This window comes from Jatropha curcas, chromosome 7, assembly GCF_041381405.1.
Source record: "Jatropha curcas cultivar XTBG-Jc1 chromosome 7, XTBG_Jcur_1.0, whole genome shotgun sequence".
Classification (NCBI taxonomy): domain Eukaryota; kingdom Viridiplantae; phylum Streptophyta; class Magnoliopsida; order Malpighiales; family Euphorbiaceae; genus Jatropha; species Jatropha curcas.
The window spans coordinates 17,932,287-17,948,072 of NC_143157.1; the positions used below are offsets into that span (position 1 = coordinate 17,932,287).

At 33.6% G+C, this 15,786-nt stretch overlaps 1 protein-coding gene and 1 long non-coding RNA gene across 2 annotated transcripts; both read left to right on the forward strand.

Moving 5' to 3' along the window:
• The first annotated feature begins 6,657 nt into the window (after positions 1–6,657).
• Positions 6,658–7,191, forward strand: LOC149494830 (uncharacterized). The gene is made up of 2 exons (XR_016321609.1): positions 6,658–6,779; positions 6,914–7,191. It is a non-coding gene; the product is annotated as an uncharacterized LOC149494830 (long non-coding RNA).
• Positions 7,192–12,339: 5,148 nt separating this feature from the next.
• LOC105636092 (uncharacterized) lies at positions 12,340–12,816 on the forward strand. The gene has a single exon (XM_020680098.2). It carries the CDS (start codon positions 12,340–12,342, stop codon positions 12,814–12,816), a length of 477 nt encoding a protein of 158 aa, XP_020535757.2.
• Positions 12,817–15,786: the final 2,970 nt, after the last annotated feature.

Sequence of the window (15,786 nt, forward strand, 5' to 3'; positions counted from 1 at the left end):
CGGTTTGGTTCTAACCGGAATCGAACTGTAATCGAACCGTACTGTAGACGAACCAAAATCGGACCGGAATCGATGGTTCAAAATTTTAAATAGGAATCAGTGATTCAAGGGCCGGTTAAGATTCATGTGAATGTAAAAAATGAACCTGAATCAGCCCGAAACTAGCGGTTTCGATCCGGTTCGAACTGAATGCACAAATAAAATTATTTGTAGCTTAAAATTTTTTATAAAAAAATTTATATCACTTGATTTGATTGTAGTTGATTTGATTTATGGTGAAGAGAAATACACAATAATACATAATTTATAAAAAGTGGTGAAAAAAAAGTACACATGGTTTGACTTAATTTGTACAAAAAAATGGTACATGAATAGTTGATTTGTAAAAAAAAAAAAAAAAAAAGAAACTTTCATGTGTACAAAAAAAAGGTACAAATGGCTAGTTGATATTTGATATGTGACTTTTAATTTTTTTATTTTTGGTAAATAAATTTTATTCATTTTTAATCAGTTATTTTATTTATTTATTATAATTTACTAAATTATCCAAAAATATAAATGTTATTTTTCTGTTATAAGAAACAATTTGGGAAACTAATAAATGAAAAATATGTATAAATATGATGAGTTAATGATTTTTTTTGACAACCAATTATATCCTAACTCACCTCTTATTCTCAATCAAAATTCTATCAAAATTTCATATTTCTATATTTTTTCTATTACTTTATTTTCCTTAATATTGGAATTATCTATTGTATATTTTTTATTTCCATACATCCAATTCTAAATTCCTTCTAATCTCAATTTTTCCATTCATAAATTCACTTCATTTGATTTTTTTTTTTAAAAATTTTCTTAGTATTTAGAAATAATAATTTCCTACTCATTTCATTAATTTCATATTCCATTTATTCATTTTTTTTCCATAATTCCATTTAAAAACATGGCACACAATTCACAAAGCTTCAAGGGAAAGCGAGTCGCTCAAAGCGTGGAAGAAATTGATTCAAACGATCCATTGATTGATTTTTCACCACAATTTAATAATGAAGTTCAATATCAAACTCTAGTTGAGGAACATTATATTGGTCATCATCCACCATAAGAAGCAACATCTCCTAATATTTCAATAGATAAACCACCAAAATCAGATATTTTCAAGAAACACTTTGCAAAAATTGTTCAAGATAACGGAGAAATCAACGTGGTTCGATGTAATATTGCAAAAAAGAATATTCATTCAAGCTTGAAGAAGGCTATGACGCTCTCAATAGGCATTTAAAATCACATCATCCAAGTGAGATAGGAATGAATGTAACTCAAACTTAATTATCGTCATCAAGGTATGGTAATCCTAACACTCCTCTATTTAAATATAGTGATGAAACTAACAAAATTGAAATAGCTAAAATGGTTTGTATGGAACGATTATCTTTTTCATTTGGTAAAAAAATTGGATTTAATAACTATTGTAAAAAAGTATTAAATCCTTTAGCAAAAAAGATACCTAGGAATACACTTAAAAGGACTATCTTATCTATTTATTTGAAAGAAAAAGAAATTTTAAAAAATGTATTCTGCAAATTTTGATGGTAAAATTGGTATTTGTTGTGATATTTGGTGTGATGCATGGCAAACTCATTCTTATATGGGTGTTGTTGGCTCAAGGGTCAAATCTCGGATTTTGATGATTAATACAAAACAAATAAATTTAAATTATGTTATTTGTGCTAATTTTATTTTATGCAGAATTTCTTTAGAAAGAAAACGTACAAGACAAGTCCTACATTGAGTGTGAAGATTTCAAAGATCCTAGTAGCTAGGTATTTAGGATATTTTTGTAGGATAGAGAGAAAATCCATATATGAGCACAAAAATCTATTTCTCTCTCAAAAATATTTTTCGGAAAATTAGTTTTCTTCAAAATAATTTATTTTCGAAAATATTCCTTTAAATCGAAAAGATTTATTTTCCTAAAACTAAAGAGATTTCTTCTCTAATGTTTTTGGTAACACAATCATACTCTCTTTTCGGAAATATATTTTGAAAGATCTAAAATACTTAAATTTATTTTCTTACCTTAAAAACGAAGGAGAATATTTTTCGTTTTTTTTAGTAAGAACATTCTTCTGCAAAAATATTTTCCAAATATTGCTGCCGAAAATCTCTTGTTTAAAGGAAAGCAAAATCGTGTTTTATTCTCTTACCAAAAAAGGATAAAATAAATTTTTGGTAATAAAGATTTTCATATCTTCTAAATAAGGAAAGAAGATATTCTGATTTCTATCTCTTTCCAAAAGGCGACAGCTTCTTAACTCCCTATATAAAGAAGCTTTCACGTCTTGAACATTTGGTGAAGTAAGAGTTTTTGTTTTAAGAGCACTCTCTCATTGAACGAATCTTTATCTCTCAAAACTTACTCTCTACCCCCCATTTTCTTTTCATCTCTACACTTAACGTTTTCATTATTTAAAGTGAAAAGAATTTTTACAATTACTTTTGAAAAACAGTTCTGTGTTCTAATCGATCTTCTAATCTGATAAAACTGTTTTTCCTGTGCTTATATGGGCGTTTCTTTCTGTCTATTTAGAATCTGTATTCTATAGTAGACAAGCTCTTTATTTGTTAAACTTTTGTGTGTAATAGCTTAAGTTAGAAGCTATTGAGATAGAGGTTATCAAGCCACCTTCTCCATGTGTGGGATAGTAATGTCTTGAAATGAGTTTTCTGTACTCTGCCAAAAACAGAAAGGGTTGAGGTTAACTAGAACCTTTGGAAAATCTAGTGGGACAAAAGGGTAGATCTAGGTTTTTATCTATTGCCTTATACTGTTGGTTTGTCTCTTACCCTTTAAAAGAGATAACTTAGTTGAGGATCTCAAGATGCGTCTTGGGGAGTGGATGTAGGCGAGTTAGTGCCGAACCACTATAATTCTCGGTGTTGATTTTTTTATTTCTGAAGTTTGCTTGACACTGTCTCTATAACACTTTTGTTTAATTTTTAGAAACGCTAAAATTGTTAATTATTCAGATATTCTAAAACGGTAATAAGTCTTATCTATTCTGAACATTAGAACTCTGGTATTCTAATAAAGTGAATATACCATATTCTAACTATTGTTTTATTCACAGTATATTTCACTGATTGGGTTTCTATTTAATGTTCTAAACTTTACGAGGATGTTCTAATCTTGATAGCTCTCCATCATAAAGTTGTTCTAATATTTGATTAAGGCTCTGTGAAGAAGTTCTGAATTTAATAACAGTCTTTCACATAGCTTTATATGTTTTCTCAGACTTTATGAGGAAGTTCCAATTTCTATAACTTTCCTTCATAAAGAAGTTCTGATAGTATATAAGTCAGTGAGAAGCTGTTCTAATCAATAGCTGCACTTCGCACAGACTTTCTATCTTTTATAATTAGAACATTGTGAGGATATTCTAATCCATATTTTATTCTCACAAAGTTCTGTGTGTTTTCCGCTGTGCTTAGAATTCTAATTCTTGATTAGAATTTCTAAAATTTATTTTAGTTTTTTTAGAAAACCCAATTCACTCCCCCTCTTGGGTTGTGCCATATATATTCGGGACCCACAGGTGTTACTTCCCATTTGATTGATAATGAATGGAAAATTCCACAAAGAATTATTGCATTTAGAGTTTTTGATGATTCTCACACCGCCCATAATATTTTTACCATGTTATATATTATTTTAGAAGAATATGGTTTGACTAAAAACATTTTTACAATTGGTTTTGATAATGCTAGTGCAAATACGACATCAATAAATGAATTAAAAATTCTTTCTCAAACCAAATTTGGTGGACAATTTTTTCACACTAGATGTGCATGTCATATTTTAAATTTATGTGTTCAAGATGCATCAACAACATTAAATGTATTTTTATGTCCAATAAAAATGCTTTAAATCATTTATGGACACATGGATATGTTAGAAAAAAATTTAAAAATTTTTCTCACTCTATAGGAAAAAAAATATAAAAAATTTTCAAGAGATATTCCTACAAGGTGGAATTCAACTTATAAAATGTAAAATGAGTTTTATGAATATAAAGATGTTCTTTCTTCATTTATGCAATTACATACATCACATTTTCAACTTTATCCAACCAATTGGACTATTTGTAAAAAAGTAGTAGATATTTTGCAAGTTTTTGAAAATTGTACAAGAATTTTTAATGGTGTTTATTATCCTACTTCCCATTTATTTCCATTTCATTGTTTGGCCATAAGTAGTGCCATAATTGAAATGAAAATGATGATGATTTACAAGAATGTATATTCATGATGAAAATTAAATGGTTAAAATATTATACTGAAATTCCGGATTTAAATTTAGTTGCATTTTTTCGTTGTCCTAGATTTAAGTTAGTTACATTACAATAATTTTTTCGTCTTTATTATGGATCTTTTAATATTGAAGTAGATTATTTTTCTCTTACTAATAATATTTTAAGATATTTCCGTCAATCATATGATGAGTATTTTCAAGTAGTACCTCCCCTTCCTCAAGTATCACATCCACAAACTACACAATCTACTAAATTTCATTCTACATTCATACACAGAAATTGAGACATATATTGGCATAAATTTTGAGTTTTTATGTGATGATGCGGATGAAAACCTAACAAAATTTGACATTTTGGGTTTGGTGGAAAAAACATGCAAATTGCTTTCCAATCCAAGCTTCAATTGTAAAAGATATTCTTGCTTATCCAATTTCTACTGTTGCAATGGAACAAGCTTTTAGTGCCGGTGAATAAATTTTAGATCCAACACGGTCAAGATTATCGCCAAATAATGTGAAAATACGAGAATGTGTTGACGATTGGACTAGAACGGCGTTCAAGCGATGATGATGATTCCGGCTCATTAACGGGGACTAGTGGCACCGGTGTCTAAAATTAATTGTAATATTGGGAGGTTATTTTCCATTGTAATAAAAAAAAGAACTACGTGAGCTTTGATTTCCTCTAATGCCCAAGAAAATACGTAGACAATTAAATTAAAATTTTTCAATTTTAATTTAATTCAAGCCCAAAATAAAAAAATTATAATTTTCTATAGTAGTGAATCAGCAAAATTTGTAAATTTAATGTAATAATAGTTCTAAGTTAATAGGGTGCACCCTATCTCTGTCTACTAAGTAATACTATAATATACCTTTATAATAAATAATGTTGTGATTTCTACCACTTCTCTGCATTAGATCGAATTCATAAAAGTAATTATTTTTTTGAATAATAACTAATTTAGTTTTTGGTAATATATTGATTCAGTTAATTAAATAGTTGAAGTTTTATTTGTGGATTTAAATTTTCGTATAAGTGTTTGTCGGTCGTTGAGAGAAAAAAATAATGTAGTTATTTAAAATGGATTTAATTGTAAAAATAAATAATTCAAAACAGATTGAAATGAAAAAGGTACTTCTATAATTGACCAAAATGGACCACCAAAATAGAAGGCTTACATTTAAAAAAATTCATTGATCTTTTCTTTTTTTGATACACAAATAAAAATATTAAGGGTTTATTTGTCCAATCTATTAAAAGGACATGCATTTTTTAGTTTATTCTAAACTTTTATATTTAAAATTAAATAATGAGTAACCTAATTACACACTAGAAAAAAGAAGTCTATTGATTTGTTTTAAAAAAAATTATATATTGTATAATTATCTAAATTTATCCTTTAAATTTAGTTTATTATTTATTTTTATATATTAATTGGAAAAATTTCTTAGACCCCTAATGCGAATTATATGAAATATTTAACAATTACACATGCCAATTAATTAAGTTGGAAAATCTTAATCTCAATGATACCAACCTGCTTGCAAATATCCTTCTTTTCATAATAAGAACAATCCAAATAACCTGTTCTTAATGTTTATAGCCCAAAGGAACAAAGAAAATCTTTCTACGTGGCATTTTATCAAATAGATTGTAGAAAATGTCTAAGTTTGTCAACAACATAATTGTCAAACAGGTGGCCGGGTTGATTGTATGGTCAACTTAGGCTGCTTTAACGGATGAGACATCCTTTTCTTTCTTTCTTTCTTTCTTTCTTTCTTTTTTCTCTTAAAATTAAACTCACAACTAGCCATGGAAAGGGAGAGAACCAATGAGACCGAAAAGCTTATTATTATTCACATTAAAAGTTTTGTTGGCTAAAAAACTGAAATTATGCCCTGATCGAAAATTCAAGATGAAGAGAATTTAAAAGAGAGGATTGTGAAGAAGTTCTATATTTGTGTTAATGGAGAAAATCATTTATAATTATCTAGCTAAGTATTTTATACAATGTAGTTAAAAATGTAACCATTTTGCCAGCTTAATGGTGTGAGATAAACACAATATAACTAAGTCTAACAAATCATCATATTGTAATTTTGGGCCTGTCTATATTTAGACGTGATAATGGATAGAACAATTTATATATGCAAGCCCATTTATACTTGGATCACCCCCCCTCAAGATGGAGCTAGGTAGTGGAGCCCATCTTGGACATTAGAGTTTGGAAGGCATCGTGTGGTAGTGCTTTGGTGAGAAGGTCGGCGTTTGTTGTTTTGAAGGGATGTGTAAGGTTTGGAGAAATTCTGTTTGGATGTGGTAGCAGACAACATGACAGTCTAGGTTATTCTGTTTTATCCGCTCGTGAAACACGGTGTTGGCAGCTATATGGTTGGCGGCAAGGTTATCACAATATAAAGGAATGGGTTGGTGAAGCGAAATCTGAAGGTCTTGGAAGAGGTAAGAAATCCATTTTATTTCATATGTGGCATTTGCCATACTTTTATTTCATATGTGGCATTTGCCATACTTATATATCTTGCCTCAGCAGTGGATCTACTAATGGTCTGTTGGTTTTTTTTCATGACATTAAGGAATCTCCCAAAGAGACACAATAGCTTCTTAAGGATCAGTAAGTGACTGTGCAGGCTGCCCAGTCGACATCATAATAAGGTCGAAGGTGAAAATTGTTCGAAGATGGGAAGAACAAACCCAAATCAAGAGAGCCATGAAGATACTTAAGGAGGTGAAGTGCAGCTTGAAGATGGCCTTCATATGGATTCTGCATGTATTGGCTTAGTTATTGTACCCAAAATGTGACATTTGGTCTCATCATATTAATGTATAGAAGTCGACCAACCAATTGGCGATATCTCTCTGAATTTTTTAGAGGCGATCCCATATCCAATAAGAGTTTTGATCCTTGGATAATGGTGTATTTGTTAGCTTTGAAATGTCTAGTCTTGTGTCTTTAATGAGGTTAGAGATGAACTTTCGTTGAGAAAGAAAGAGCCCTATGTTAGATCTAGCTATTTCAAGACCTAGAAATAGTGAGCATGACCTAGGTCTTTGATTGTGAATGTGTCATTCAGATAAACTGATGCAAGAGCAATGCTAGTCCTAATTGGATTCCTAACACAACTAGGATTTTATTTAATTTATTGTTTTATTTCAGATTTGCATTAGTTTTCCGTTTCCTTATTTGATTAGGATTTACTATTTTATCATTGAATAGGAATAGAGTTTTAATTCTTTCTTTAATTAGGATTCCTAGTCTAGTTAGGATTTATCACTATTTATTTGATTAGGATTTACTATTTTATCATTGAATAGGAATAGAGTTTTAATTCTTTCTTTAATTAGGATTCCTAGTCTAGTTAGGATTTATCACTATAAATAGGCAGCACTAGTAGTATTGTAATTCATCTTATTTTTCTCATAATTTTTAATTCAAAGGTTATAAACCTAATTACTGATTACTGTTCCACCAATGATCAATCCTATCCTAGCTTACTTGTTGAAAACTGACAGCCCTACATCTTTCCCCTGCGTCAATTGGTATCAGAGCACAAAAACTGATCCTAGGATTCTTTTTTGTCTGAATTAAGCCATGGTTGGAAGAGGCAGAGGCAGAGGCAATTAGCCCCAACAAGATGAAATAGCTGAGATACAGTGAATGATTAAGGATTTGATGTAACATCCTAGTGAGTTGAGTTGAGTCATTTCATAGAGGTAAGTTGAGTTGGGTTGAATCAAACCTTGTTGGGGTAGAATGAGAGTATAAGTGGACTTATGTGAATGTAAAGTTAGGACTTGCTTGCATTAAAACATACAGCTTGGGTATGAAGTTGTAGCCTTTGTACACTTGAGGTACCAATTAGATATGTTACACAGCCAACTCACTTCTTCTAGAGACTACCCGTTCTTATCAGTTCACTTCCTATTTTCATGTTTATCATTCTCTTCTTACTTGTCCCGCCCATTTTCTTTCCATTGTCAACATAGTTAAGCATTAAGTCAACTGCAAGTAAGTAAAATTCCTTGAAGTTATATGTTATTCACTCTTTAATTGAGTTATATTGGAGATGAGTTATGAGAATTCTTGTGTATAGGAGAAGAAAGTTCAACAGTTGCAGAAAAGAGAAGCTAAAACAGAGTCCCAGCTTTTTGAAACCAAGGTTTGATATCTCTTGTTATTTCCCATGTTCTTTGCATGAAAAATTGTATGGAGTGTTGTTCATGAGATCATGTGTTGATTATTGTTGAATGAAAGAAGTGGGAAGGATGTGAAAACAGGGGAGGAATATATGAAGTGGAAACAGAGTTTGCTGGAAATTTTACCAGCAAATTCATCTTGATTTTGACCTTCTTAAATGATGGAATTAGGAAGTGTCATAGAAGAGTTATTTGTTCCTCTATGTGTTAGCTTTACGGGGGCTTTTGAATTACTCAATTTGGAGTTGTATATTGTGAGATATGGCCAAAAGAGTACAGGCTGTGCAGGCTGGAAACCGCGCCCGCGCGAATTGCATGAATGAGGTCGCGACTTGTCACTGACTCTCATTTTGCACTCTACGCGGTCGCGACTTTCACATGCGCGGTCGCGACTTTCACATGCGCGGTCGCGACTTTGGCCAGAAGCTCTCTGACTCTCAGTGTGCGCATCTCGCGCTCGCGAATCACACAAGCGCGCTCGCGACTTCATCTCGCGCTCGCGATTTTCACATACGCGGTCGCGACTTGAGCCGGAAAGCCCTCTGACTCTCAAATGCATTTCTCGCGCTCGCGAGGTTTGAAGACGCGCTCGCGACTTCTCTCTGGGAAGCATCTCGCTCTCGCGACTTGTGTTGCGCGGTCGCGACTTGAGCCAGAAACCTCTCTGACTCTCATTTGACATTCTCGCGCTCGCGACTTTCAAAAGCGCGCTCGCGACTTACCTCTTCAGTGTAACTCGCGCTCGCGACTTGGCATGTCGCGCTCGCGACTGATGCTTTGACATTCTTTTTGTCTTCATTTCCTATGCAATTAACTTCCTTTGCTCATCATGCATGCATCCAATCATTGTAAAGCAAAAATACAACATAAGAACATGGATTAAAACAACATGTAAGCATTTATATGGTGTGAAATCAAATCAACATGATGAAATATGAAGTTATGCAACCATTTATGTATTATGGTGTTATATTATTGACATGTACATAATAAGCTCCATTGAGGTTAGGGAGAAACCATGTAGATAAGGCTATGTCGCGACATAGAATAGCAGATCTGCGCCTCATACAGTTTGGAACTCCGGCTACAGGCCGTTGAGTGGATATGATTAAACCGTGCGGTGCAAATCCGGTTAGGGGCACCAAAGCGGACAGTATCTCACTAGATCATACAGTGGCATAGGCGAATCCGGTTCGGGGCCTATAGCCTACAGTATTCATACAGTTTATCTTATCACTTCGGTTTCACTATAACCTTATGGAGCCATACAGATATCTTGACATAACATTGCATGAATCATACAGTATACTATACAGCAAGAAAGATCATCAAGTGAAACATGACAGTATCATGATATGTGTGCTTACATTCCATATGCGAGTAAATGTGTATTTATTTCCACATATGTATGTGCTTATATGTTTCTTCATTCATTGTGATATTCACTGAGTTTAATTAAAGTTGCAGAGTTCATACAGCATAAAGAACATCAGGTAAGATCATGAAAGTATAATGTTATATATGCTCACAAGTTTATTTATTTAATTCTTAAGAAGCCATACAGTCATGAGTTGTTATTAATCATAATTTATATGATGTGACTAAAAGGACATAAATCATACAGCATAATGAATAGCAAGTAAGACAATGAACATATACGGTTCATGTAAAGGAGTTATGAGAGAAGTAGATTAATTATGTTTATGAATTAGAAGTTTATTCGTTGCTACAAAGAGACATTCATGTTAAAATTTACTGATTCTATGAGTATCAATGCTTTATGAAATTGGTATTTGAAGTTAGTTGCCATCGCACTTTGTTTAGTATATGAATTATGAGCACCACTGAGTTTTATACTCAGCGCGTCGATTTTCATCACGCGCAGGTTGAAGATCGTGGTTGCTACTTGAAGACTTGAGGAGTCCTATTAAAACAGAAGTGCTTAATTTGGTCATAATAGATTGAGAGATGTATAATTAAGAATTATGGCATGTATTAAGATTTATGGCATGTATAATTCTTTTATTGTTAGAGCTTATGTGATTGTAAATATAAGTGAAACATGTAATTATTTTGGTGTAAGTAGTTGGAGATAAGAATAATATTTATGAAATGATTGAAGATGAAATAGTTTACTATAGTTGGTATGATTAGGTCATGAAAACTTGATATAGATTCTGAATGAAATTAATTGCTAGATATTAAATAATTTTGAGGATTTATACAATTATGTGAAGATATATATATAAAGGGGTATTGTGTTATGATGATTCTTGGAGATGTTGGAAGTTTAGAATGTAACTGGGAGTGTTTATATTCTTATTTTGCATACAGTATAATATCAGCATGACAAGATATAAGTGCAACCAGATTGTAGCGTCTCGGCTCGGTTCATTCGGGTTAACGGGTGGACCGGGAAGGGGTGTTAAATTTGACCCGGGCTGTACAAGCCTCGAAGCGTCAGGAACCCGTGGAAGCCCGAATGGAGACTCCAGAAGGCAACCACTAAAACCTTGATTTTCAAAAAGCTCTTGAGAGTGAAGAGGAAGTCGAGGACGTAAACCCCTTTCATGAAGATGGACCTACAAACCCAGCAGCACTAGGCAGATTGGAAGAGTGTTTACTTCATGCTCTTGATTTAAATAGTGGAGGAGTTAAATTGAAGTTGCTGATTTTCATGGGAAATCGCATGCCGAAGACTATTTAGATTGGGAAACTAGTTTAGAAAATTATTTTGAATGGAAACCAATGGTTGAAACCTGAAAAGCGCTTTTTGTAAAGCTTAAATTGAAGAGTACTGCAATTCAATGGTGGAAGAGAGTTGAGGAGCAGCGCGCACGACAAGGAAAGCTTAAAATCAGCATGTGGGAGCACATGAAAACTATGCTAAGGAAGCAATTTTTACCAGCTGATTACGCAATCAAACTATATGAAAGGTTCCACTGCTTGAAACAAAATAGCATGTCTGTTGAAGAGTACACGGCATAATTTAATAATTTGTCCATTCGAGTTGGAATATCTGAAAATAATGAACAAATTACCTCTTGCTACCTTGCTGGTTTGAATCAGTCCCTTAGAGATGAAATGGGCATAGTTCGATTACACAATCTTAAAGATGCTCGCCAATATGCCTTAGCAGCTGAAGAGAGAGTTTCTCATTATGGTGCTGAAGGCCCATGACAAAAGTAATTAGCAAAACAATTTCAAACCCGCAAGAGGGATTCAAAGAACTCAACGAAGCGGGAAAAAGGCTGTCACTACTAATAAATATAGTGAAGAGACAACCCGTGTTGATAGGAACGATAAAGGGAAAGGTATAGTATCTTATGGTGGACAAAACAATTCTGGTTCATCTACAAGGAGAGGCAACAATTCTCAAGTTTGTTGTTCTACTTGTGGAGAAAAGGGACATACTTCATTCATCTGTCCACAGAGGAGGGTGAATTTAGCCGAGTATGATGAAGACCAAGGCCCTACTTTTTTATGAATATGATGAGGAAGTAGAAGAAATAGATGTTCACCCAGCTCAAGATGAGTCTTTAGTTGTTTGAACAGTCATGACAGCCATGAACAAAGAAGGAAAAGAAGATTAAGGAGGCGTAGCATTTTCCGTACACGTGTTATTTGTGAAGGCAAAATGTGTAATTTAGTCATTGATGGAGGAACTATGGAAAATATAATATCAAAGGAGGCTGTAGATAAATTAAAGCTTCCTACAACAAAACATCCTCATCCATACAAAATAGGTTGGTTGAAGAAAGGGCACGAGATACTAGTAACATCTCAATGCTTAGTGCAATTCACAATGGGAGATGATTTGGCAAATGAAGCACTATGTGATGTAGTACCAATGGATGTTGGGCATATTCTAATGGGACGACCTTGGTTGTATGATCATGATATGCACCACAAGACAAGACCTAATACTTATTCGTTCTACAAAGACAATAAGAAGTACACTTTGCATCCTCTCAAGGAAGAAACAAGGCAAATAGCAAATAAAAGAGCTGCAACTAGTAAATTAAATGGGCTTGTAAGTGTTAAAGAATTTGCAGTTGCGCATAGTGAGGTGGGAGTCACGTATGCCTTAGTGAGTAAACTGATAGGAGCTGACCAGGTTGAAAAATCAGTTGAATATTCCTTTGAAATTTTAAGATTATTGCAGGAATTCAAGGAGTTGATTAGTGAAGATGTATCGAAAAGCTTGCCACCATTAAGAAGCATCCAACATGCTATTGATTTGGTACCAAGAGCAGCTTTAGCAAATTTGCCTGCATACTAAATGCCTCCTTTACAGCAGGCTGAAATAGAAAGACAGGTTAAGGAATTATTGGAAAAAGGTCTGTGCATGAAAGTAAAAGTCCATGTGCCCATCCAGCCTTATTAAATCCAAAGAAAGACTGTTCTTGGAGAATGTGTGTGGCTAGTCGTGCTATAACAAGATTACAATCAAATATCGCTTTCCAATACCAAGATTGGAGGATATGCTTGATCAACTAACGGGTTCTAAAGTGTTCTCCAAAATTGACTTAAAAAGTGGATATCACCAAATTAGAATGAGGCATGGTGATGAATGGAAAACATCTTTTAAGACACCGGATGGGTTATTTGAATGGTTAGTAATGCCATTTGGCCTTTCTAATGCACCAAGCACATTCATGAGAGTCATGACAGATGTACTCAAACCTTTCTTGAATTCTTTCATTGTGGTATATTTCGATGACATTTTGATTTATAGTCGCACCGAGGAAGATCATTTAAAACACTTGCGATAAGTGTTAGAAGTACTTCGTCAAGAGCAGCTGCACATAAACCTGAAAAAATGCAGTTTCCTGCAACCAGAAGTGGTATTCCTGGGATACATTGTGTCTGCTGAAGGATTAGAACCAGATCCAGATAAGGTTCATGCAATTATTGATTGCCCAGCACCGCAATCCATCAAAGAAGTTAGAAGCTTTCATGGTTTGGCCTCTTTCTATAGGAGATTTATCCAAAATTTCAGTTCAATTATGAGTCCTATAATTGAATCTATGAAAGAAGAAAAGTTTGCATGGACAAATTCTACACAAAAGGCATTTGAAAGAATCAAGTTTTTGATGACTAGAGCACTTGTTCTTGCACTTCCAGATTTTGAGAAATTATTTATTATTGAATGTGATGCTTCACATGAAGGGATTGGAGCTGTTCTTAGCGAAGAGGGCAGACCTCTTGAGTTTTTTAGTGAGAAGTTGTCTGAATCTAAGAAGTGTTACTCAACTTATGATCTAGAGTTCTATGTCTTGGTACGAGCTATTCGACATTGGCAGCATTACTTAGCTTATCGTGAGTTTGTGGTTTTTTCTGATAATCAAGCCTTGAGGTATCTAAAATCTCAGAATAAACTCAACAATCAACATGCTAAATGGAGTTCTTTCCTTGATGAATTTAATTTCTCACTAAAGTATAAATCTGGTCAATCTAATATTGTGGCTGATGCATTGAGCAGAAGATCCCTAATTTTGTCAATTTTAAGCACTCAAATTATTGGTTTTGAAGAACTGAAAAACCAGTATCATTTAAATTCATGTTTTGGCAAGATAAAGGCTGATTTGTTGCATTCTTCAGAAGCTGAAAGTCTGCCATACCGATTGCAAGATGGTTATTTATTCGAAGGGAATAAGTTATGCATTCCTGAAGGATCGTTAAGGGAACAAATCATTAGAGAACTTCATAGAAATGGTTTGGGAGGACATTTTGGTAGAGACAAGACTTTTGCAATTGTTTTCGACTGTTATTATTAGCCAAAGATGGAAAAGATGTGAGAAAATTGGTGGAATGATGTTCAACCTGTTTACTCGAAAAGGGAAGCATGCAAAATACAGGATTATATACTCCTTTACCCGAGCCAGATGCACCTTGGGTTCACTTAAGTATGGATTTGTTTTGGGACTTCCAAAGACAGCAAAGGGATTTGATTCTATATTTGTTGTAGTGTATCGTTTCTCTAAAATGGCTCATTTTATCCGATGTTTCAAGACTTCTAATGCAGTTCATATTGCTGAGTTATTTTTTCAAGAGATCGTGAGACTACCTGATGTTCCAACTTCTATTGTTTTCGATGGAGATGTAAAGTTTATGGGGCACTTTTGGAGGACTTTATGGAGAAAATTTAGAACTGAATTGAAATATTCCAGTACTTGCCATTCGCAAATAGACGGTCAGATGGAATTTGTCAATCATAGTTTGGGAAATCTATTAAGATGTCTCATTGGGAGCAATACAAAGACATGGGATCTAATTATTCCCCAAGCTTTAAATTCGCATATAACAATTCAGTCAATCGAAGTATAAAGAAGACTCATTTTGAGGCTGCTTATGGACTTACACCTCAGATTGTACTCGATTTGGTGCCCTTGCCCTAAGAGGCTAGAGTAAGTGCTGAAGGTGAATTGTTTGCTGATCAGATCAGGAAAATTCATACAAAGGTGAAAGCTGCCTTAAAAGACATCAATGCATCATATGCCTATACAGCCAACCAGCATCGGCGCGTACAAGAATTTGAAGAAGGCGATCAGGTTCTCATCCACTTAAGACAAGAACGTTTCCCTAAACGAACTTATCATAAGCTGAAATCTAGAAGGTTTGGACCTTGTAAGGTGTTGAAGAAGATTAGTTCCAATGCCTATGTAATTGATCTTCCATCTGATTTACAAATCAGCCCAATTTTTAATGTTTCAAACTTGTATCCTTTTCATGGATTTGATGGAGTTCCATCCTCCATTGAAGCACAAGTACAAGAGCTACCAATTGCAAAGGCTGATGTTATTGAGGAAGTGTTAGATGTCAAGGAATCTCGTTCTAGGCGTGGCAACCAATATAGACGATTTTTATGTGGGTCCCGTATATGTATGGCACAACCTAAGAGGGGGGTGAATTGGGTTTTCTAAAAACAGATATAAATTTTAGAATTTTAAAACAGAATATAGAATTCTAAGTGCAGCGAAAAAGTATAGAACTTGTAAAGATAAGTTATGGATTAGAACTTTCTTACAATGTTCTATTCATAAAAATAGAAAGACCATGCAAAGTGCAGCTATTGATTAGAACTGCTTTACAATGTCTTATTCAATGTCAGAACTGCTTTATGAAGGAAAGCTATTGAAATTAGAACTTCCTCATAAAGTTTAGAAAATCATATAAGACTGTGTGAGAGACAGTTATTGAATTTAGAACTGCTTCACAAAGCCTTAATCAAGTATCAGAACTATTTTAT

What these genes read in the sequence shown, in the direction of transcription:
- LOC105636092 (XM_020680098.2), top strand. Translation starts at nt 12,340, where the DNA reads ATGGGAGATGATTTGGCAAATGAAGCACTATGTGATGTAGTACCAATG.